This window comes from Lepeophtheirus salmonis, chromosome 2, assembly GCF_016086655.4.
Source record: "Lepeophtheirus salmonis chromosome 2, UVic_Lsal_1.4, whole genome shotgun sequence".
NCBI lineage: Eukaryota > Metazoa > Arthropoda > Copepoda > Siphonostomatoida > Caligidae > Lepeophtheirus > Lepeophtheirus salmonis.
The window spans coordinates 24,448,687-24,473,411 of NC_052132.2; the positions used below are offsets into that span (position 1 = coordinate 24,448,687).

General features: G+C 28.4%; 1 protein-coding gene across 1 annotated transcript in view; it reads right to left on the reverse strand.

The window, feature by feature from the left end:
* LOC139907638 (uncharacterized) overlaps positions 1 to 24,725 on the reverse strand; it is a 153,631-nt gene that overhangs the window by 8,035 nt on the left and 120,871 nt on the right. The window contains exons 22-23 of the mRNA XM_071894125.1: positions 12,796 to 13,140; positions 11,429 to 11,697 (exon numbers count right to left, since the gene is read on the reverse strand). Of these exons, the coding sequence (XP_071750226.1) occupies positions 11,429 to 11,697; positions 12,796 to 13,140 (614 nt within the window). The remainder of the gene's footprint in view (positions 1 to 11,428; positions 11,698 to 12,795; positions 13,141 to 24,725) is intronic.

Consider the following 24,725-nt stretch of genomic DNA (forward strand, 5'->3'; position numbering starts at 1 on the left):
CTTTTGATTGAAAAAAAGTAAAGCCATTACACTGAAGGTCCGTTCTACCAAATCAATAATGTCACAGCAAATAATAGGTGTGATACTTTCTTTTCTTTTTTTTTTCCTTTTTTAATCCAAAATTTTTGGTATGATATCTTGGCCTTAGCTCAATGTCGTTCTTTGGGGGATTGCATGAGTTTGCCCGCATGTCATACTTTCTCTTTCAATCTCAAAATTGAGGACAGCAAAGCGTATAGTCTAAAATCAGTTATTGAGACCTTTTAATAATAATAAATAACTCAATCGATCACTATTGATCGAATAAGTTTCCACGTAGGATTTGACAATTATAAGAGTTTGTATTGTATATTTCTATTTATGTATGTTTACTGTAATTTTCTGTTACATGAATTATTAGATTTGATAGCATAGAATTTCCTCTCCATGATAGCAATTACATTGATCCTGTAGTAATACAGTAATGCTTCATGGTAGATGCTAGAAAAATTTGAAGTGCTTTAATTAATTACATGTTATCTCCTCTGGCCTCATCCATCAAGTCCAAGGATAAACTCTTCACATAATGATACCTTCCATTTACTTTCATGATCCCTAAAGTTGTAATTGTCCGAATATATCTCGAAAAAGACGAGATCCCTCTCCTCCTAATCCAATAATCGTCTAGCGAAGTTATTTCCTTATTAATGAAAGGTTGCAATAATTTAATTTCAACTAACAATTGTAGTTTTCTCCTATTTTAAGATAAAAAGACTAAGTATGACATGTGGACAAACTTATACAATATCTCTTTTGTTCTTGATTAAAAAAAATCTTCCTCAACCTCTCTTGTTTCCTCAATATTGAGTTCTAAAACAGCCTAGTACCATTAGCTGTAAAAGATCCTGATATCGTTTAGACATTTATCTTTGCAACTGTTCCATGATAGTACAATACACATGAAAGTGATAATCTGATTTGTTATTATCTTTATCCAATTCAATGTGGCTTGGAAGATGGGGATAAAAGATCTAGCCTAGAAACGATATCTTTAATTTCCTTGAATTTTGTGAATATATGTGACAATAAGCAATGTTATCCCTGATGTTTTTGAGATAATCACAAAGCCAAGTTTTAGAGTAGACCAAAGGATAAAATTTTTTCATGAAGTTTCCCTTTGATAGCCATGTAAAATCTATGTTTAGCAAAAACGTTAAAACTCTTCATCATTATCAATCATAAGCTGTGAAAACAGTCTGCAATTGAGGAAATATGAGTGGATCTTATTTACTTCTGTGATAGCATTATTAATTGATTCGTGAAGTCGATTACTAATATACTTATGCTACTTAATGCTGCCTGTGGATTGCAACAAGCACTGCATGTACACCAGGTACGGCTTTTCAAGACCCCTGATTAAGTAATGATGATAATCTATCATTGATGGTTCACCATCTATCTTAGCAACTAGGATGTTTTTCTCTGTTTAATTATTTCAAATACCAACTCTCCGTTAGTTTTTATTATTAGATTTCTTATAAATATCATTTATTGAACCAACTTTTTCTCTTTGATAGGAACAAAAATAAGCAAGAAGCACATATTTATTTCCTAGTAATTTGGACTCATCTAACTGCAAGCTAAATAATGATGCACAATTTATCTTCTACGTTTGCAGCCATTTCATATATTCTTACTTGAACAGACCTATTACTGAGAAGTTTATACTTCATAATCTAGTGACAATCGTTTAACCCTTACCAGATATAGTAATCAGCAAATATATATTGTAGAAAACTCAGAAACCATTAGTGGATTGTTGTGAAGTGATCAAAACCATATTTCCAATAATTTTTTGTCCCTTGAACTTTTCTCAAAGTAGCAGACAAATAGGTTTCATGACTCTTAAGGACTTATGGTTGAAATATTTAAAAGAAATAGAGATTATTTATGCTAAAATGATTTAAATACTGTTTCATAATAACTTTTATCAAATACTTACAGGACGTAAATACATACTTAAAGTTTTGGGTTTTAGTTTTTAGCTCTTATTTTTCTATAATTACACGTTTTTAACAAAAATATAACTATTCATTCTTATTTATCTGTTTGCATTTAAGAATAATAGTTTACTTTGTATACGATAAATTATATAAAGGCATTAAAATGAAGTACATAAATAAGAATACAATATGGATATAACGTACTTCCATTGTATCAACCGTATAATATTCAACATATTCATTATTGAATCCTAGCAGTAACATTTATTTTATTATTGTACATAAATTTGTTTGTTTTTTATGAAAAAATATGTAAACACTAGTCTTGAGACTCGGTACAGAACCAACTTTTTTTTCAGTTCGGTCTTAAGTAATTTTTTCTATACCGATTTGGACCGATTTTTTTGGTCCAGACCGCGATCTCAAGTCGCGCACCAATTTTTTTCGGTCTCACTTTATGGACCGATTTTTTTTGGTCTCAATTTCTGGAGCAATTTCTTTCGATCTCATATATTATTACCATTTTTTTTCTAGATCAACTGTCATTCCTTTTTTCCAAAAAAATCTCAAAAGTACACCATAAGCTCTAGAACAAATATTGTATACATATAAGAGACAGCAGGATCAAAATTAATTCGAGCTATGGCTGCTTATAATTCGTATAACGTCATTGTACTTGAATAAACATATGGTGTGTTATTATCAACAATTTATCTGTAAAATCGGTATAGACCGACTTTTTTCGGGGACCGAACTAGACCAAATTTTTCATTTGGACCGATCTAGACCTAATTTTTATATGAAACTGGTTCAGACCGAACTATTTCGGTCCAACAAAATATTAGGGTCTCAGACCAGTCTAGGATTTCAAGACCGAAACCCAACAATAGTAATCACCACTTTTTTGTTCTACTCCCCCCCAATCGCCTCTTTTCGCATTACCACCCCGACATCAATGCACTGCCCCCAGGGGGCAGTATTGCCAATTTTGAAAAACGCTGCTTTAATTGGTTCGATGGAGTTTTCCTTATGAAGTATAAGTAAACATTATAGTATTATATTTACTCCCTCTAGCCTAGGAATCTTTTGGATAAATCCACATATATAACGTATTTTTTCTCTAGGAATCACCATGTTTTATAGTTTTTAAATGATTTTCTACATACTTGAGTGATTGTTAGAAGGTTTTCTGGACGTTTTTAAAAGGTTTTCTGGATGTAAATTAACCGTTTCAAAAAATCCACTACCTTCCACAAAAAATGTTTGTAAAAGACTCTTCAGAAAATTCCAACAAACCTAATAATAACGTTCTTTGAAAGTTTAGGCAGTTTTATTTTGTAGCCTGGTTAAGGCATCTTTAGTAAACAACATGAAGTTCGAAATGTTTCATCCTCACATGTACATTGTAGGTATAAAAACTCACTTATCCTTTAAAGTACAATACACTGTGTAGGTGGGGGGGGGCTCTCTTTGAATATAAGATTATCAAATTATTCATAAAGAAATTGTTTTTTGTTGTTAAAAATTTCAATTTAATACTGATTTATAAAGAAAAAATTTAAGCATTATCTTTTAAAGAATATTTATTTTCGATTTGTCTTATCTAAAAAAAAAAAATGTATTCAGTTACTTCTTTTAAAATTTACTTTTTAGTATAAAACTCTCTTTTGTATTCTCTAGGGACCCCGTATCACAGTTTAAAAAACACTGATGATATTTATTTTTGAATTTTTGCTAACTATTATTTCATTATATTTTGATATTCTATGAAAACAATATTATTTTTCATATTTTGGGTAATAAAATTTCAGACATGCCTAGACAGCCAAAGTAAATTTAAAAAAATTTATCATACAAAGGTTACTTTTTTAATAGAAAAAGTATTCGTACGCCCAAGCTAAAAGAAATAGAAAAAAAGGGAGAGAAGAAAAAAAAGGATTTGCTCGGAGGACTCCCTTGAATATCCGGTTTTTAGAATCCTTTACTCTCTACGGGTATGCTACGAGTCATCTTGTGTTCATGAAGCTTAAATTAATTTATTTATACAGTTTGAGACATGAGGTTTAATGTTATAACAAATTGTATAATATATATTTCCTTTTTCTCCTTTTTATTTTTCTCTCTCTTTGTATCTATCTCATTTTTTCTTCTCTGTCTTTGTTTCTATCTCTTCTACCTTGGGCATATGAATACTTATGCACTTATATTATGTGATCAATTCAAAAATGAATTTTTTTCTTGAAATAACGTCGTGGCCTTATCTAAAATTGACAACGATATAGGACGTTTTTGGAGAGGCTCTTTTTTACACAATTAAAGTTCATATATTTAGCTATCCAATGCAATACTTTTAAACTTTTTGAATCTATTCGTCTTGAAGCTATGAACTTCTGAATAAAAAACACCCATTTTCCACTTTAAACAAAAATAATTCGAGTTTAAAGTATAAACTAGACATTTAAAATACGTTTTTAGAATTTTTTACATTCGGCTGCAAAATATATTAAAATACCGACGGTTTAAAACAACTTCGAACCTTTAAAATAGCCGAAAATAACAAAAAATGTATGGCCTTTTTCTGACGAGGCTATGAGAGAAAAAATAAGGCCATATTTGGAATTAGTGGATCAAACTGTATTAAGTTGAGCATATGCTGTTCTTGTGCATAAAAAAAGTGTGATTTTGTTGGATAGTGTTACATATCCTCATAATATATTTGATAATTGATTAATTTACTTTTAAACATCTATGTAATCAGTAAAAACATCAGATTTTGTTCACTACTCTCATTGCTCAAAGGTTTATTCATAAGTGCATATGCTTCGTTCTAGAATGCTGTAGTAGTTACAAAGCATCAAAGTCTTAAAAAATCATATAGTGCTTACTTTTCTTAGTGTCTACGTTTTGTTAGTCAATATTTCCATATATTATAAAAATTATATCTTCAATAAAAGATCCAAAAGAATATTTTTACTTATGATAATATTTTAAAACTAATACCGGAAGACCTATATTTGCAAAAAATTCTTGACATTGAATGTAATGAAGATCGTTTTATATTTCGGCCAAATTTTCAAGTACATGACAAAACAACTAGTTTCTGAAGTAAATGATAATATACGAAAAGATATAAAAATTAAGAATAAAAAAGGTAGAATCTGGGTCTATGTTGAAAGTAGAGCCTATGATAGCCCCCACTCGTCTATCAACGCCTTTAACAGTGCCGTGCCGTAAAGGTTTAAAAGTAATTTCATAAAACGGTTATAGTCCGGTTTAAAAAAGGTTTTAGAGAAAAAAATTAATTTTCTTCAGAGTTGTAGTTAATTTAATTGGCTAGATATTAAATTTTATAAGTTTAAAATTGAATAGTAAGAAGTATAAAGATATATTCAAATAGGAATATTGATAGTGTTCTTCAACATTTTTAAAAATTTTGGTTGTCTAATTTTATTGTACAATATTATTATCAAAATTGAATAATTTCTCTACAATCTACTGTTATTGACAATAATATACCTATCAATCAAGTTAAAACATATGAATATCCCATATTGTATCTCCTCTCGCACGATTTATCTTCCTTTAAGGTAAATATTATTTGTAAAGTATATATTTTAATCTTAATTAAAAATGGGCATGTTTTTATAAAATGAAGGCAAGTGTTTATTAAATTGCTGGTATGGGTAGTTTGGTATTAATATTTATTAGTTATCGACTCTTAAACTTGTGTTCTTGTAAGTCCCAGGATTAAATTATATTTCTCTTTTTTTAGTTTATTAAAATGCATAAACCAACTCTTTTCTTTGGCTATTAGCCACTTCTTCATACTTTGTGAAATGGTTTAAAATACATATGTGTAAGACCATCCGAAATAAAGCATCCTACATAGTCTGAAATCATTTTTGTTAGTTTAACAACTGTTATGGTTATGTATATATCATTTTTAAATTAACCCAATACAGACGATGGATTAATTAATTTACGACTATAGTTAAGTATGGATTTTTCAATCTATATGTCACATTTAACTATTATTTTGTATTTATATATCGTGTGAAGTATTTTAAAAATAAAATATAATAGTATAAATAATTTACTGGGTTGCCGTATTACTCAAGAAACTAGCTCAAATCGGGACTGTTGTTCAAATGTTAAAGATAGTGTCTACATATTAAATTACAATTGGAAATGTATTTATAATCCTTGATGTTGCTCAAAATCGATTTTTAATCAGTTCCATTTCCTTTTTGAAGATTTTTACATTTTGAAATTAGGTGGTTTCAAGTCCTTAATTAATTTAAATGGACCAGTTCGAGTCCTCAAATTTATTTCAATTTATTTTCAATTCTTGAATTCCTTTTTGTCCCATTAGAAGTGAGCTATTTCTCTATAAAATGTATTTTGAAGTGTAATTTAAATCCAGTTAGAAGAATTATTAAAATTTGTTCTCCTCTCTAATAAAGACTCAAATCTTCGGGTCCGAGCAAATATAGTCTTTAAAGTACGGATCCAAAGTCCCGTCTTTTTACAATACTTGTCTGATTTTATGCAGAGATATTAAAATATCCTAGAAAAAATAGAAAAAATCGATTATCGTATATTATCCCATATATTTTGTTTTCCATTATTGAAGTTCTCCAGTAGATCCACTCTTCTTGAATTCTCAATAAATAAATAAAATATGGAGTGAGCAGCATCAACACTAATGCAGAGAGTCCTAGAATATATATCTAGTACTAGGTCATGTTACAATAGGAACCATATAAATATATTAGATACGGTAAAAATATGGAATGCAGTCGCAATAACCCAAGTAATCTACATACTTGGGTATACTCCTTATTGAGAAAAAATTAAAGAGAAAATACAAATCATCCTGGAAAAATTGATATGGACTCAAAGCGAGCATATCTTTCAAAGATCCACCAATATGCTCCAATTTAATCGTATGGCATAGGTCTAAATAATATAAAAAGTGTATATTGTGGAAATCTTTAAACTTCACTTGGCTGATTATACTCAGAAGCTGTTTGGATTTCTGGGCAAAATGCTTGAAAGGCAATTTTAAAATGAATATGGGGTTTCTATTCAACGAAATAATTTTTATGGGTCCTTCTGAGCTGTTCAAATCTTCATTTATGGTTATTGCTAACTGGAAGAAAATGACCAATTCATGGAAATCAATTGTGGACTCCGTTCTTCCTATGATGGGCCTGTACGGACAATTGAACTTCAACCATAGGTTGAAAACTAGAGATGAATTCTTCGAGGCATCAGGACTTTCAGCAATTATATAATTGTGGAGCGGGTCCACCTGATGCCACACTGAAAAATTGGTTCGGCTATAGTATGACCATTTCTACAAAATCGGTTCCGCTACAGTATGACCTTTTCTACAAAACCGGTTCCGCTACAGTATGACAACTTCAACCTTTTTTACAAATAAATTAAGAGTTAGAGATACAGAAAGACACTGAATATTCTGTAAGTTCAGTTTAGAGACTTCAAAACATCTGTTTTGGTATTGCCCAAAATGAGTTAACATTGTGCATATGACCATTGAGTTTTGATGGAATACTACAATTCAGAAATAAAGATTGGGGATTGGCTTGTAATGTCACCCCTACACATAAATTTCATGTCAAAATGGAATACTCAATTACTCAAGTATTATTTATTTTCTACGCAGCAAGACGTAAGAGTTCTTAAATACCTACTAGTCTGGACAGACTCCTTTTAAGATCCCACAAAGAACTGGAGAGGTTTTATATGAATAGAAATGGAATTGTCTTAAGTTTGGTTTTTAAGATTTTCGTTAAGGTGTAATTATCTTTCTTCATTTACCTATGCTTATTTTTTTTTGTTCGAGCCATTTATAACAAATGTCACTATTGTTGTATTAATTAATAGATATTATTTCGTGATGTAGTTGTTCTGTGTTTTTTGGAATGTATAGATATATGAAACCAATGTACAGACAATAAAGTCATTATGTAAATATATATATATATATATCGATATTATATATATTATCAAGTTTTTTCTAACAATAATATAATAAGTTATCTTTAAATAGTTATAAGCCAATAAACTTCCCTCTAAATTCTACAAAAAAAATGTTTATTTACCAATTTGAAATCTAATCATATTCAATACATTTATCCTTCCCCGGATCTTTGTACCGAAGAAAACAGTGCTAATCATAAAATATCATGACTCCATGTATGTCTTACTAATATCTAAAGCTATCTAAGGTGAATAACTATAGATTTTATGTCTATAAAAGGTTAATCTACTTTGGAACAGAACAGAAAGAGAATTAAAAAGTATTGTAGTGAGGATCTACTGACACACCAATGAAATCATCACAAGCAAAAAATAAAGGAATGTAAATAAAACAAATAAGGACGTCAAATAATTTTCTGAGGCGTAGCAGTACGAAATCACAATTGGATTATAACTTTTTTCTATCATATAACCTTTCATTCAAAAAACTAAATTTATTTTTTAGTGATCAAATAAAATAACATAAATATTATTACTTGTTCGTGTAACGTCTTGAATCTACTCTTTTCACTATCCCAAAAATATTATACATATATACATTATAAATAAACTATTTTTCGTATCAATCCAAATTTCCCCTAGTAAATTGTATTTATGTAATATGCATTATTTATCCTTGGACTGGTTATGAAAATTAATAACATCATGTATTCGACCATAGACTAATAAAACTATGAAAACTTTTAAAAGAAATGAATGCTCACTTTTTTGTTATATCCATGTATACTCATATATAAATATATTATATATAATAAAAAATTTATCAAAAAACAACAACAACTATTTTTACAATGCAGATATTCATTATGTTAGTTTACTGCAGTCATAAAGAAGGCGAGGTTTCAAGGACTACTCTTATAAAAGTTTAATATTCAAAGACATGAATAAATGCCAACATACATAAATGTTAATATCAATAATACTCATATCATACTTAATTATTGAATTGAGCATTGATCAATTATACATTCAATATTTTTTTCCTTGATATTTTTTTATTGTTATTTATAGATAGTTTCTAGAATGCACTTTAATTTATTCATTTATCATTTTAATTTTAGATAAGGAGGCACTCAAAAACATAAAGCTTCAAACAGTAACCTGCGCTTTTCAGGAATAATTTTGTGCTTGTAACAAACTTCTAGAGTTGTGGAAAATATAACTAAAAAAGTGGAAAATAATTTTTAGTTGTCAATTTGAGCCTTTATTTTCTACAAAGCTGTAAGTATTATACTTTTATTCTTGAAGAGGTCAAATCCCAGTTAATATAAATTAATCATTAGTGCATATACACATAAAAGATAAAAAGTAAGACTGTTAATTTGTTGGGGAATTATCAATTTAATTTGTGGTTGTACTTAGAGTAGAATTGAAGATCGATACAGAAATAATTCTTGTATATGTAGTTACTGAATAAGGATTTCTGTATTTTTTCTTCCTCTCATAGCTACTTGCTGCAATTCTAATAAAACGTAATGACGGCTAAGTTTCTCTTCTTTTCCAAAAATTCTTCAAATTATTAGACTTACCATGCAATTTTTTGGTTTTTTTTAAACATACCGGCTAAATGGTTTAATTATTTATATGTACAATTTAAGTAATTCCAGACCAATTTACCCGGCTGCATGTTAAACCATTTATTTGTAAAATATATGCCCCACAGTTTTGTAAATAACTCTGATTATTTAAAAATATTGGGGGAGATAATATTTACGTTTCATTAGATTCATTATGTGAAACTATGAGAGAAAAAGAATGAAATAAGCACAAATTCCACTCCGTGTCTAGTAATTAAATACATTTCTACAGACAGTGTTAATCTTCAATTGTACTCGGGGTCCAAAAAGGACCTGCACATTTATATGAAGAATTGTGTGTAGTTGTGATAAGGATATTGCTGTAATGGAATATTCTATTGATGGTGGATATATTAAATGTGTATTTTTTCACTTTTTTATAAAAAAATAATTATATGATATGTCTTCTGTAGCTTGTACAATTCACATACTCACAGATATATTACTTGTAAACGAATAATAAATGCATAAATTTAGTAAATAAAAGTTAAATGATAGCATCACTTAGTATTTGGTAAATAAATAACTAATGATAGAAAATGTTAACTTCTAAAATCAGATTATACACGCTACAACTTGTGCACGTGTTTATATATTGCATTTTTAAGGAAGGTATTTTGTAAATATTTTTTTTAAGCAGATGCTACAACCTCAATGACCTTACAAAAAAACCTATACTCTTAAAAGAACAAACCTATCTAACGTGTTAACTTTTCTAAGAAGAAATTTGTATTCTTACTCATAAGGTTGTCTTTATGTAACAAAAAAAAAGTTTTTTTAAAAATAAAATAGTTAAATTTTAGAACTTTATTTGAAAATCAAGTTGATTAAGCCTAAATCTATCAACTTCAATTATGGCATGGAGTCTTAAATTTGCAAACTAAACCATGCCTGAACAATGAAGCATTGGATAACTCATTTTAAACTAAAGAAAATACCCCCTTCTTTTTTACTAGAAATACCTTCTTTTTATATCGTGTCTGGAAAGTTGGGGACTTTTTTTTTAATTCAGGAGCTGTCCGGTTTTTGTAGGACCGTACCCCTCGTTCGTCTATGGTTGCTACTCATACGATGTATATATATATATATATATTAAGTCTTTAAAGATATAAAATATTATTACTATTTAATGGTCCAGTCCAGTGTTAAGGCCGATCATATCAATACTGACTTATAATGACGCAAAACTAAAAATGAAGAATTCTACAAGAACCTATTTTATTTTTTGAAAAAAAACAAGATTCAAAATATTTGAGAAATAACAACATTATTTTTTTTTCATTAGGTAGTTACGTGTCGTTATTTATAATCCTGCAATAATTGTTTGGAATACTGGTACTATGATAATATCGGGTTACTAACGCTTTTAAAAAGTACTCAAACTAAAAACTAAACTGATATTATAACGGTTCTTGCTACATCATTGCATAATAAAAAAATTGCCCACTGAAACAACATTTTTATACAACAAAATGGAAAAAGTCTCGGTACGTGAATTTAAATTGCCTTACACAACATTTTTGTTATTTATTTTTAATCCAAAAATTTCGAAAAGTATCAAAATACAAAAGTTATCGTTGGCACCAGAACTAGTACAAAAATATGGTTTTATAAAAATTAAAGTAATTGGGGAAATAAGAAAAGATTCTAGATCAATCGAGAAAAATAGTTTTTTCTTTATTTGTTATTAAAAGAACCAGGGAAGATATTTTTAAATCACCGCCCGTTCTAGTATTTAAAAGCAAAAAAATATTAAATTGAATAAATATTTTAGATAAATAAAATAAATTATGTAATACTTACATCCGCATTTAGTATTTGATTAACTTTTGCTGTATCTCCAATACTATTCAAATATGTGAGCTTTTTAGATACGCCAAATTCATTATACTCTGACTCCAAGGGTAGATTTACTTTAAAGTCTAGTGATGCATCAACCATTGAGTAAGCTTCTAGTTCATCATACACCTTTATGTATATATGATAATCACCAACTGGAAAAATGACTGATGCAAAATTTGAAGTTCCAGTATATAAAATTGAATAACTTGAATTATCAGATAATAGCTTATCTGAAATGAAAATTTGATTTATAACATGTGAACATTCATTAGTTCTTTAGGGCAATGATTTCCTGTAATGCCAATAAAAAAAGTTATATTATAAAAATGACACAAACAACCTTATTTTGATAAATTTTGTTAAAAAAATCACGCATAGTTGACTGTGAAGACCATTGACATAAATATATATATACAATATTAACAAGGTACTTATGCAATTATTTTTTTGAAACTGACCAATATTTTTTTTATTTAGTAGTTTCATTAAAATAACGTGTATCTAGAAATATCGGAGGAGCCTAACCCATCCTCGTTGGTGAATGGTTCATACTCATACGTATAAAGTTTTTAAAGATATAAAATATTATTACTATGCTTAGGAGTACTGTTTATTTGGTCTAGTCCAGTCTTAGGGTCGATACTATCAGTCCTTGGGACAAGCACTTAGGAGTGTAAGTACAAGAACTGATTAAAAAGAGAGATAAAGTTGAGTGACGTCATAAAATAACAAACTTTATAAGTATTAGGACTGATATTCAGAACTGAACTGGACCCTACCGAGACTTTACTAGACGGGACTGCAGTCTTCAGTGCGAAACAAGGACCGACACAACACAACTCAGCAGTGCGTTAGAGAAAATTTATCAATAGGTGGGCCATGGATTTTTTATAGGTAGGGGATGCATAACTAATCAAAAAATGTAAATAAAATATATTATAATTCCCACTGTGCGCCAACTCCTAGTTGTTAAATTAGTACTAGATTTGTAAAAAAACGTCACTACTTATATTAATTCTATCCAATCACCAATTACGACTAATTTGGATTCTTGAATGGTATAATGATTTATATTTTATTTTGTATTTATGAAATTCTTAAGTTTGTATTAAAAATTTAGATAATTATTACGTCTTTTGTATGTATATTCAAAATTATAGAAATAAGGTAATAATAAAACTTTAAATAATTTTATGAGTGACATTTTTTGTTTCAATGACGTTAAAAATCCAATTTTGACTACAATAGCACAAAAATCTTAGTTAAAAGTAATTCTTGAATTGCAAAATATAAAAAGTCATTTCCCTAACATTGAAATGATGTCTTACTTATCATTGTGTACCGAATTATACGATGCTTATCAGGATCTTTCATGCCATTACAACGAATTTCGTAGGTTTTTATTAGCCCTACGCCTATATTAGTAAGAGTAAAGACTCCATTGTTAATATATCCAACCTGGCATGAGCCACCAGTCGGAGGTCGATTAATAAAAAGCTCCATTATAAATTCTCCGGTCACTTTTGCCATTTCATTAGTTCGGTCTATCTTTTCCTCTGTAATTGATAACTTGACTTGAAATGATAAAACAGTTTCTGGAAGCTGTGTAAAAAACTCTTTTCGAAGAGCTAAGCTCCTTAAATTTGTTGTTTTATTGTTCCCATTTCCATAAACTAAAAGAATGAAAGAAAAAAAAATTACCTTTTCAATTGAAATACTTTTCTCCATTTCTTATAATATAATTCAGTCAAAATACTTTTCTCCATTTCTTATAATATAATTCAGTCAAAATAAATAATATATGTATTTAGGGGAAATCAGGGTAAGTTGGTACAAGGGAAAAATATACATTTTTAAATTTTTACCAAGTTTCTACGAGTTGTTCATTGATTTTTTTTCTTAAATTTAAGAAATTACTGAAATTTTTAAATTCTTTTTTCTTATGAAAAACTTGTTGTAAATTAAAATTTATAATAGAATGTGGTCACAGTAGAGTGCAAATCTCCGCTTAACATCTTTTTATAAAATAATTTTCCGAATTTTTATCAAAATTGGTATTTAAATTTTTCTTTTATCTACTTAAAAACAAACAAACACACAAAGGCGATTACAGAACCTCCGTTCAACTTTGTTGACGGAGGTAATTAGAGGGTGCTCTGAAAAGTTTCCGACATCAAAGTAAGAATGGTAGCACGTGTAAATAAAATCTTGTCACATCTATCCAGGATTTATTGACTGTTACTTAGCAAAGTTTCAACCATTTTGAACACGCTCTATGTAAGTTATAATAATCAAAAACTAGAGGGCAATTATTGTCAGTTTTGAAGACCGATAGTTTTATTTAATTAAGTTTTCCAGACTAAAATAATTTTCTTTTTTATAGCTTGACAAACTAATATTTTATATGAATTATTAATCTATCAGAGAACCTAAATTTTTCTTTTAACTTCCAAAGTTAATATTTTCTATAAGCTACCCTAATAATAACCTCCCTTTACTAAACAATGAACCCCTAAAAATAAGAACAACCACACCAAATCAACAAAATGTCAACATCAAGCACCTGCCTCCAACCCGAAATGGTGTTACTTTGTTTTGTAAAAGTCGTTTTCGTGATTGATATGAGTGCTATTGTGATAATGGACAAAATGGACTATCCAGCTGTCTTTAAATATTTATTTTTGAAAGTGTAACCTTTAAATAGATTCAAACAATAGCAGAGATTTAAAAACTTCTTTCATTAAAATATAATGTGTTTAAAGTCAAATCAACTCGGAGTAATTTATCCAGAAAAAAAAGTTTCTCGTGAACAATTACTTTGCAGACAAAAACGCCGAGTTCTACTTAGACGTGTCACAAAGATGAAAGCATCACTGGTAGAAGTGTTAAGAGTTATTAAGAAAATGTTTTAAAAAAATGTCTTGAATCTTTGTTAGATCGGAAATTTTTCAAACCACCCTCGTATATTAATTGGTTGAGTCATTTGTGATATATTAGTGCTTAAAACCAACTAGATGCTTGGAAGGCGGAAAACAAGTTTATTAACGGCAAAAATTGCATATTCTTTCAACCATAATAAAAAAAAGGATCTCAGTGACAATTCTTAAAGCTTAGAAATATGCCAAAAAGTACAAAACCTATTTGTTTCAGTATTGAAATGTTATGGTTTGATTGTGTAAAACTTGGCAAAGTTGAATTAGATTATAATTAGGAGCCGATACGCTAACATATTTTTAAAAGTATAAATGTGTATTAAATATTAACATATTCTATCAAAAATCTATTTATACTGTAAAATCTTTTTGTTTAAATGTTTCAGAAGTTTATAAGTTTGTATTGAACAAAAAAAAGAGGTTAATTATAATATTGTAAATGATTCGTTAATTTTATTTATTAAAAAGGTAGAAATTTTTTTTCGATTCCTTTATCAATTATTTATAAATATGTATGCAATTTTTAATATTAAAGCTTTACAACTATTTCAATATTGCCTTTATAGTCATATTTTAGAATAATGGTAGGTTTTTGTATAAGTGAAAAGAATAATATATTATTAATAAAATATATTTATTAGGGCATGTCAAAAGTAACATAATAATTTGAAAAGGATGAATAGATTTCTTAGTCAAGATATGATTTCTTTCTTTACTATAATAGATTTAAAAATAGGCGTAATTATGAAATAGTATATTATACGGGTGTCATATTATAAGGAGACTAAGACCTGATAGCGAGAGTACTTTTTTCTCCAATATCAAAAATGCTAAATCAATAAAATTACAACATAATTACATAATATAATATAGATTATAGTAGAGAAAGGTAAATAATTTTTGAACGTGTTTTTTTTAGATATTAAACCTCAAATCGGTTTTGGAGGTGTGAAAGTAGTTTTTCTAATATCAATACTTTTTAATAATACAGTCAGTTGTTAATTTTTTTTTTCTGTAACAGATATCATTTCAAAAATAAATTATTTTGATATTAGTTTATATAATGTTATGAAATTCAAAACTAAATCAGTTAGTATAAAACTTAGATACTATAACGATCAATATAATAGAGATAGTTGCAGCAGGGGATGAAATTTTTCTTGTATTATTTTTTATTTTTTTTATAAAATTTCACATCACATCAAACATTTTTGTAGGTAGAACCAAATATCCTAAATAGTTGTTAAGAGTGAATTATCTTATTTATAATACTCGTCTGTGGCTTATTATACAAACCTGATTAGTGATTATATTTTAATTTATAAAATAAAAAAAGAATGCATGTTTCAATTGTTTTAGCTTAATATATGCTTATATCGATCTTTTTAATGTTTTATAAGTGATAAACTCAATAATTTAGCTATTATATCCCCAATAAGCAGATGAAGGGATATTTTTATTCGAGGTTCGTTGAATAATTTCTGTATTTCAAACTCATATTACTTTTTACTCTTATTTATATTTCTAATATGTTATATAAAAATTTAAAGTCACTGAATTTTTTTTTACAAAACTATTGTCCAAGTGAGTTAAAATTTTAATTATTATTTTTATTTTATGTTTACGATATATTTTTCAAACTCTTAAACGGAAAGGTAAACATCTCTTTCAAATGAATAAAAAGTTACAATAAAATAAATGTTGTAAACAAGCTATTCTTCTAGCTCTCATCCATGTCATCGTTTGGACGTTTGGAGACGTGCATTGGAGCCTTGACCTGTCATATAACCATTATTTACTGAACCCCAGCCGCAGCATCAGGATGAAAAAGCTGCTTACGGTTCAACAGTCGTTGGCTCCAATCTCTGATCTAGTGCTTATGATGATGATGTTAGAAAACGAAATATTGAAAGAGATATTTAATCTTTAAAATTGTTTGAGTGAGTACCGATGGTGAGTTAACACACCATCGGTATCAATGTGTTTGTATTTAGATTATCTGAAATATATCTTTATTAATATGTTTGCTTATTTCATTGTTATATTTTCTTGTCTCGTTTGAAAGACGAGTCCGTCTTCTTCTTAATTTTTGTAATTTAAATCAAGTTTGTAATTTGAGACATAATTGGTGCCACTTGAATTAAATCATATAATTTGTAGTTAATAACAGCCTTCAAATGACGAGTCAAAAAGTTTGTCAGCTGCCGTACAAATAATTAAGTTATAAACATTATGAGTGAAGGAAATTTTGTTATTGTTAAGAAAATCGATAGAAAAGGATTTTGATTGTGAATGAAGCATTGCGTTTTGGTAAATAAATATTGTTAAAACCAAGGCAAGGCTTGGTAAAGATGATATGGATTCGGCAGCAGCAAAGTTAACCGTAAAATAAAACTGTGTTAAATTTCGACAAGATGAAATGAACATCGAAGATGATGCACGTAGTTGATGTTCAAAAGAGGCATGTAGCGATGAAAACATAAAAAACCTCAAAATAATTTTGAATTGTGATAAAGTGAAGTTAAACGACATAGTTGAGACTCTACATATATCAAAGGAACGTTTGAATATTTGAAAGGTGTATTCAAAATATGTGTTGCACAATCTCACAATCAATGAAAATCAACAACGTGGTCATGATGCGGAGCAATTTTTTGCAAAATTCAACTGTTATAAATTCAATTTTCTTAGACAGTATGTGACTATTAATAAAACTTGTATCAATCACTAGATTCCAGAGTCCGATCGACAGTCAGCCGAGTGTACTTCATAAGATGAACATAAAAAAACGTAACAATAAGCTGGTCAGGCTATAAAATCAGCATTCTGAGATGTGAATGGTTAACTTAAAAAAACAGAAATTAGCACTTATTATTATATACCATTGTAAGAGAATAATTGCTTGTAACATTTTAATTTATATTATTAGAAACCTAAAATTTAACATGAATACTACTGATTATCTTACAAACAATTAACAATGTCACAATTTCTTTTCATAATGGTCACTTTTTGGCGAATTTACAGCCTAGATTTTGTTAGGTAAGTCATCTCAGGAGGTACGGAAATCTCCATGAAAACAATCTCGAATTATGGAGGATTTCAGTATATACAAATTTGGATGAGGTTTCTTGGATGCCTTGTCTTCAGAAATGGACAAAATTCCAAAATTTTACAGGATGGAGGCTAAAATTCACAGTTTCAAAAGCCCCTGCGTCATAATGGATGTATGAGAAGGAGTACCATTTTTTTGTAACTCTCTCCTTTAAATTAGGAATTTGCCCATAGACAAAGACCTTTCTCTAGGTTTGTGTTTTTGTACTCTAACCTGTTAATTTTGACTCCAGATGGTACAAAGACTAAGGGTACTTTAACGGATCTGCTCATGGCTCCCCATACCATGACTGACCATGGTTTTTGTGTCCGATAGATTCTACAGGAAGTCTCAAATCTTTTTATAAAGTAAAAAAACATTCGCATCCCTAAAAATATTATTGGGCGCCATGCCCAATTCTAACAGACTTCTGAATTCTGTCGACTTTCTTTTCTCTGGGTTTGAATGAAAGAGCTGTCTCTTAAGATTACGTCAAAAAACATCTTCATGCCACTTCACAAGTTTGTTTATTATTGTGTGGCCCATGCCTATATGCATGAACATTTACGGAAGCTACTCTTTAAATTAAGCCGAATTTTCGATCTTATAATTTTGATGTACTTTGTTGTCCGTGCTTCCAAGATTATCATTCAATAAACTGGGTATCGCCTATCTCTTCTCTATTTGTCTTCAAAACTCCCATCAATTTCTTCTGGTGGTTAATTTCTTTTAAAATATATGATTTCCTATTAGTTTGAGTTTCAAATTTAAGTGATGAAGTAAACCTTGTTCTGGTAAAACTCCACTAGATTGGTCTCGTTAACTTCTCGTTTTGATTAACTTCATGTACCTGACCATCTTTTGGTTTCTTCAGCTACTTCTTCTGTAAATTTTGATGTTGATAACTGACCCCCTATAGTGTTGAATGCCAATTTACTTCCTTGATTTTCAACATCAATTACATTTTTTCAAAATGTTTAGTCCTGGGCAATCCATTTTTCCATATTTATGTTAATGTTTTAAACTTGTATTCGTTTATTCTTCTCATCTCTAAATTCAAAAAGAAGATGATTTTACTCACACATTCACTCCCTTCGTATTAATCTGTCTTCTCCTCCATTCCTGATTAAAATAATCTAAAAAAGATATAGGATACTCCTAATAAATGATTTAGAGTATCCTAAATCTTTAGATTTTTTTCCAATGTCATTGGATTTCCTTATACCTTTATTTTGATTGTAAATCTTTGTTCACGGTATACCTTAAGTATTAGTGCCTTTCTGAGTTCTAACTTTTTTTAAACTTCTTAATCTACTTAAATCACAAGAAGCTTTAAAAATACGTCTTATTTCTTCGGAGCGAAAAAACATTACTCTAACGAAATTTTCAAAGAATTTAGTTAAATCAATAGCTCATATTTCTGTTAAAAAAATGTCCCAGCTAACTTTTTGTGAAGGAGTAAGTATGCAAATTAAAAAGAATTGGATGAAGTACAAAGAAATGAAAATGTGATTCATAAATATCGATTAGAGGAACAAATCTTTATTGATAATCAAAATACTAAATTTGACGAGGAAGCAAAAACTGATAGACCAATACTACAAAAAATTTTGTATTTTATACAGTGAAGTTATACGACAATCAATCACAGTGGGAAGTTAAAAACAATACTCCAAAAAATACTGACATACTATGTCAACATATATAAAAATATTTGATAAGTGTAAAAAATGGAAGACGTCTAAAGGAGTTACTTTAATGTTAGAGATCAAATCCCCTTATTTAATTAATATCTTTTTTTTACAATTACTCCATCTAACCTATGTATCTTTTGGTGAAATCCATATACATATAGTATATAATATAATTTTATATTCCTAATACAGATAATTTTCAATTTCTGTACAGGTTTATTTAATAATTTTTTTTTGCAATATTTGTAAAAATGAACCAGCTATAGCAAGTTATTTTTTTAGAACATTATTATCCATAACTTTTTTGTGTTTACATGTACGATAAAAATATTGGTAGATTTTGTTTCCTTTTACCATGCCAATAAATGCTATTAACCAATTTTTTTGCAAACATAGTAAAAAAAAAAGTTTTTATAATTTTCTATGTAAATTTTGATATGGCAATTTTTTAATAAAAAAAATTTCACTTCTCATCTAGACATTTTTTGATGGATATATGTAATTCATAATACTACTACTAAGGTTAAAAGAGCCAATACTAAGAGTATTTAGGGGGAGGGTGTTACTATGATTCTATATTGATTACTTTACTTTACAAGATTTATATAATGTGATTAGTATATGTAGTATAAAATATTGTCATTATTATCATAGCAAGAAAATTATAATTATTCGGATCTTTGTCGACAACAGCAAAACATTCATATGATAATCATTACTAGAATTTAATAATTTTAAATGTATAATTATTTTTTTAATAATTTTTCAATAATTTTGATACTTTTCAATGAAAGTCTTGTCCCCTCATTGGCCGAGCAACGCAGGGTAACCTTTTCCTAGTATAACATATCCTTATTATATACATCTACAGCTAGTAAAAAAACAAACAAGAAATAACGCAACGAAAGAGGGAAAATAAGGCAATGGTAGAAGTAACCTGAACCGTCCTTCAACGAAATCATCAAGTCCTTACGTTTTTATTATTGAGCTCATAGTCCAGCTGAAGTATTATATACAGTTAACTTAAATGATGACTGCTATGCTTTTAGGTGATCCAAGTCGTCAGTGGGATTGCCACCAACAAATCTTTGAAATTTTTTTGAGCTCTGTTCCAAGTGATCTTTAATTTTCTCTTCCATGATTTCCCTTACAGGCACCATTACATTCATGAGAAAGATGGAGGAAGGACTCCATGAAATTCTTGCAGAAAGAGCAGAACATTTTTTTTTCTTTTTCGACTAGTTGGTGAAGACTGTTGATGTAACAAGACGATATCTTTCAATTGATGAAAAAATTTCTCATGATCAATCTCCATGTCCGTTCTATTCAACTTTTGAAGTCATTTGGATACAAAAAAAAATTGATGATTGGATATTTTCATTTTCTTGAGCTCTTTCTAACATATTGTACCTTCATAGACTCCAAGGCAATGTGAAACTGGATATATAGCTAATGCTGTTTTTATATTTTGCATGGGAATGATACGACTGTCCGTGACAAAATTTAAAGAAGACAGGCTTAGGAATGAATTTATTTGCTCCCTACATGAGAAAGGTGTATCCTGATTCTCACATATACATAAATGAACTTTTGACGGACAAAAAGTACTTTTTGACTTTTTCAATTATTCAAAATAATATTATTTTGAAACAAAAGATTTAAGTTTACAACTTTTGTAAAAGGATCAACTTCATTACAAAATTTGTAACATTTGAGATGAAAAAAATTATTCTAAGAGGGAGAGCAGTGATTAAACTTTCTTATCTGAAAATTAAGTTTATCTTTATCGAAATCTGTACTTAGAAGTAAAAATATCTATACATGGCGTCGTTTTCTACCCCATTTCATACATAAAAGTTTTATTAATTTCGGTGGATTCATGCCTTAATGGAAATGTATTTGGCAGTTAGAAATATACCTTTTGATTAGTAAAATGAATTGGTACTGATTTAATAAATAGATAGATACTTACTCCATTTGCAATCCTTCTTAAAAGAATCTGAAAAAAAAGAAATGTATCAGATCTATTAGATTTCCTTCAATAAATATTTATTTTATTATTGACTACAATATTCTGTTGATACATTATTAGATTCAAATTTATAATTATATGATAATTCAACTAGACATATTTTTTTCATATATTCTAATCTTTAAAAAATATTCAAATTATCTATAAACATATATACTATCATGAAATTATAGTAAATAATTAGTATTTGTACTGGCAGTTGAGAGAGTTCCAAGGAGATCAATATATTTGTGGCCTTCCATATATTATATATATTAAGAGGTACCTAACAGCTCAAAATTTGCAAGAAGATAAAAAAATATAATTAATGATCTTTTTTTTACAAAATTGAAACTTTGTAAAATTATAGTATGAAATCTTAAAAAAATAAATTCAATAATAAATTTTTAAACATGATTCAACCTTATTATCCTAAATTGAAAATGATTCTAAAATAATTAAACTCACTACAAAAAGAAAAAGAAAATTTCTTATCTGAAGAAATTAATATTGGAAAAATGTTGTGTAGGGATGAAAAATTAAATTATGATATGTTGCTATAATTTAAATGGTGCAAAATGAAACGGAGATCTCATTAAAAAAATAATAATCAAAATTTATGTTCATTTATATATTTTTTATAGATAAAAGGGGAACCAAATTATTTAAATTTGACGGTTTCATTTATACTTGGCCTCCTTTGTTAAAGAAATACCACAAAAATAATAGTTTAAAAACGATACTATATACTATACGAATCGATAATTGCTGGGTCAGTACGTCATAAAAAAATTGCTTGTTGATGAAGTTTTCGGTCCTTCCACTTTAAAAGTATTTAAGTATTAAAAATGTTTAATGTTTACAAATGCTAGTGTTTACACCCAGAAGCCAATGTCAATTATTCCCCTTTGGCAATTTGGTTCAATATTTTCAGTTAAAAAAAAATCCCAGTACATATTTTGGTATCAAAACCAGTACTAAAATATTGGTATCGTGCATAAAGAAACAAATACATGGACAACCCAAGATGAACAAATGACTGGGCAAAGGTTTAAGCTAAAAAAAAATGATATAAAATAACCTCACAATTGTTTGTGTTTCCTACTTTCACAATTATAAGTCATTCTAACTAGAGTAAAGATGGTGAAATAAATAATCAACCATTCAACTTATTTCCCATAGATAATGTTAAAATTATAATACACCTTTATATATAGAGAGTAATATTTGGACATACGAGTTTAAATAGTTACTTGACAAAGAAATGGATACGAAAAGATATAACTAAAAAAATAAGCTTGAAGTGGCTCTTGCCCTCCTTCACCTACTCGTATTTTAATACAAATGGGAATGTTATGCCAATTGTGTCTCATGTTTTAATGTATCTTTATTTCTACCCTTTTACATAGTTAATGTTCACTGCTGCAGATTGAAAACATTAATTTAATACAGCCTTACTATGCCGACCTTCCAATCGAAATCTTTTTATCTTTTCTATGTATTTCTTTCTCTATGGTATCGTGACAATACTAATATAATATTTAGTTATCTGATTTATCATTTTTTTTTAAATATTTCTCTTGTACAAACTTCTAATAAAAACCTTTGGCCTATATAAAACGTATATGTATATCTACATATATATTGATAAGAAATATAAATATTTATATTCTCTTAACTATTCCTTGCAATCAAAATATATATATTAAAATAAATTCTGTGTAGTATTCTTTATATCAAGAAATGAATTTCTCCCACGTATAATTTCTTTATGAGATGAAAGAATATATTTTTTAAATTAAATAATTTAGCATTTGTAGGTATACCACTGACATAGAGTTTTTACTTTTTTTCGCAAATGAAATACACAGCTAGAGGCCATTTGTAAATTTTAATTTCCCTAATATCCATGTTTGCAAAAAAATCTTTGTTCAGATATTTTATGAAAAACATCAAATATTCTTTCTATTAGGAGCCCTTTCAGATTATTTTTTGACGCCTTTAGGGGGCTGATTTGAAATCTTTTCTTCAAAAAATTTCACTGTAAAAAAATAATAATCTTATTTGATACATATATACAATCGAAAAAATAAATATTTGATCCCTTGCCAATTTTGTAAAAGAAATGAATGGTCTATAATTTTAATTGTTGCTTCAGTTTAATAGTGAGACAGAATATAAAAAAAAAACATCAGAAAACTATACTATTTACAAATTATAAATTGATGTTTATTCTATTATGGGAAATAAGTATTTGATCTTGGGCATTGAGTGAGGTAGTGACGGGAAGTTATCTGTATTTGGCAAAAGTTAAACTCTCAGTGGCAAAAGTGGTGTCAAAACATGGCGGAGCTACAACTTAACTACATTTATTGATTTGTATAATACTAGAATAAGTACTATGTACGACTACAACTCTCCTTTTTACACAAGTTGTATAGCTAAAAAAAATTAAAGGATGAGAAAAATGGTTTGGGTTGTTTTTTGATCATACCTATAATAACGCTCTCAAGAGACTTCACATAAAGTTAAGAGGAAGATTATTTCATTTGGCTAATATTCTACCAATATATATACAAATATTATTGCATAATCACTTTAAATACAAGTATGATATTTTTTGATGTTCTGGTAATAAATTGGCACAATTTGGTTCTGATCTATCATTTAATTTATTATGAATTTATCAAGTGATAGAACATCTACTCAAAGAACAGTATGGAGTACAATATCTTTAATTTTTTTATTAATCTTATAGATTTTTTTTTTTTTAATTTGACAGATCCAGTAGAGTTGTAAAATAATGTCATTCGGGATAACTTTCTACCACTCAATAACCTCTATAGAAACTCTGTCTTCAATACAGGAAGATTTATATTCCCTTTTGGTAAATACTCGAACTTACACCTTTCCCTGGTCCTGTGGTGTTTAAAACTTTACCTTTAGAATTGTTAGATGCGAAGCTAACCTCCAAAGTGAAGCTACGTACCTTTCACTTTTATTGCATAAAATAAATATGGGCTCATTGAGAGGTATCACTCATAGAAAAAAGTTAACAGCCCATTTTTAAATATCTTCTGGGATTATAATATTTAGACTACTGTGCAGAAACTGTGGTTGAATAAAAAGTTGAAATAAATGTCTTTCTTTACAGTCCAGCATTGTCTGTTGCTCATGCTTTTATATTCCTAACAATAACTTCTTTAGATTTTTTTTTTAAATTTTCATTGCATAACAAATTATTGCATTGTTCAAACATTTAATTAACATGTTTTTTTAAAGAACATTTAATGCATCTTCGTACAACTTGATAAAAAGTTATGCAGTTTATCTAAGAAAAAGTTACTGAGACAAAAGGTTTTTGCGATGAGGGATAGTGGCAACAAGTCCTTATTTTTAAACTAGTGGGATCTCTCGGTAATTACAGACACATAAGTAGCTGTTTTTTTTGTTAGATAGCTTGTTCAAACTTGTACCTGTTAGAAAAAAATGGAATCAATTGAGGAATTCATTGGTCCTAGCATTT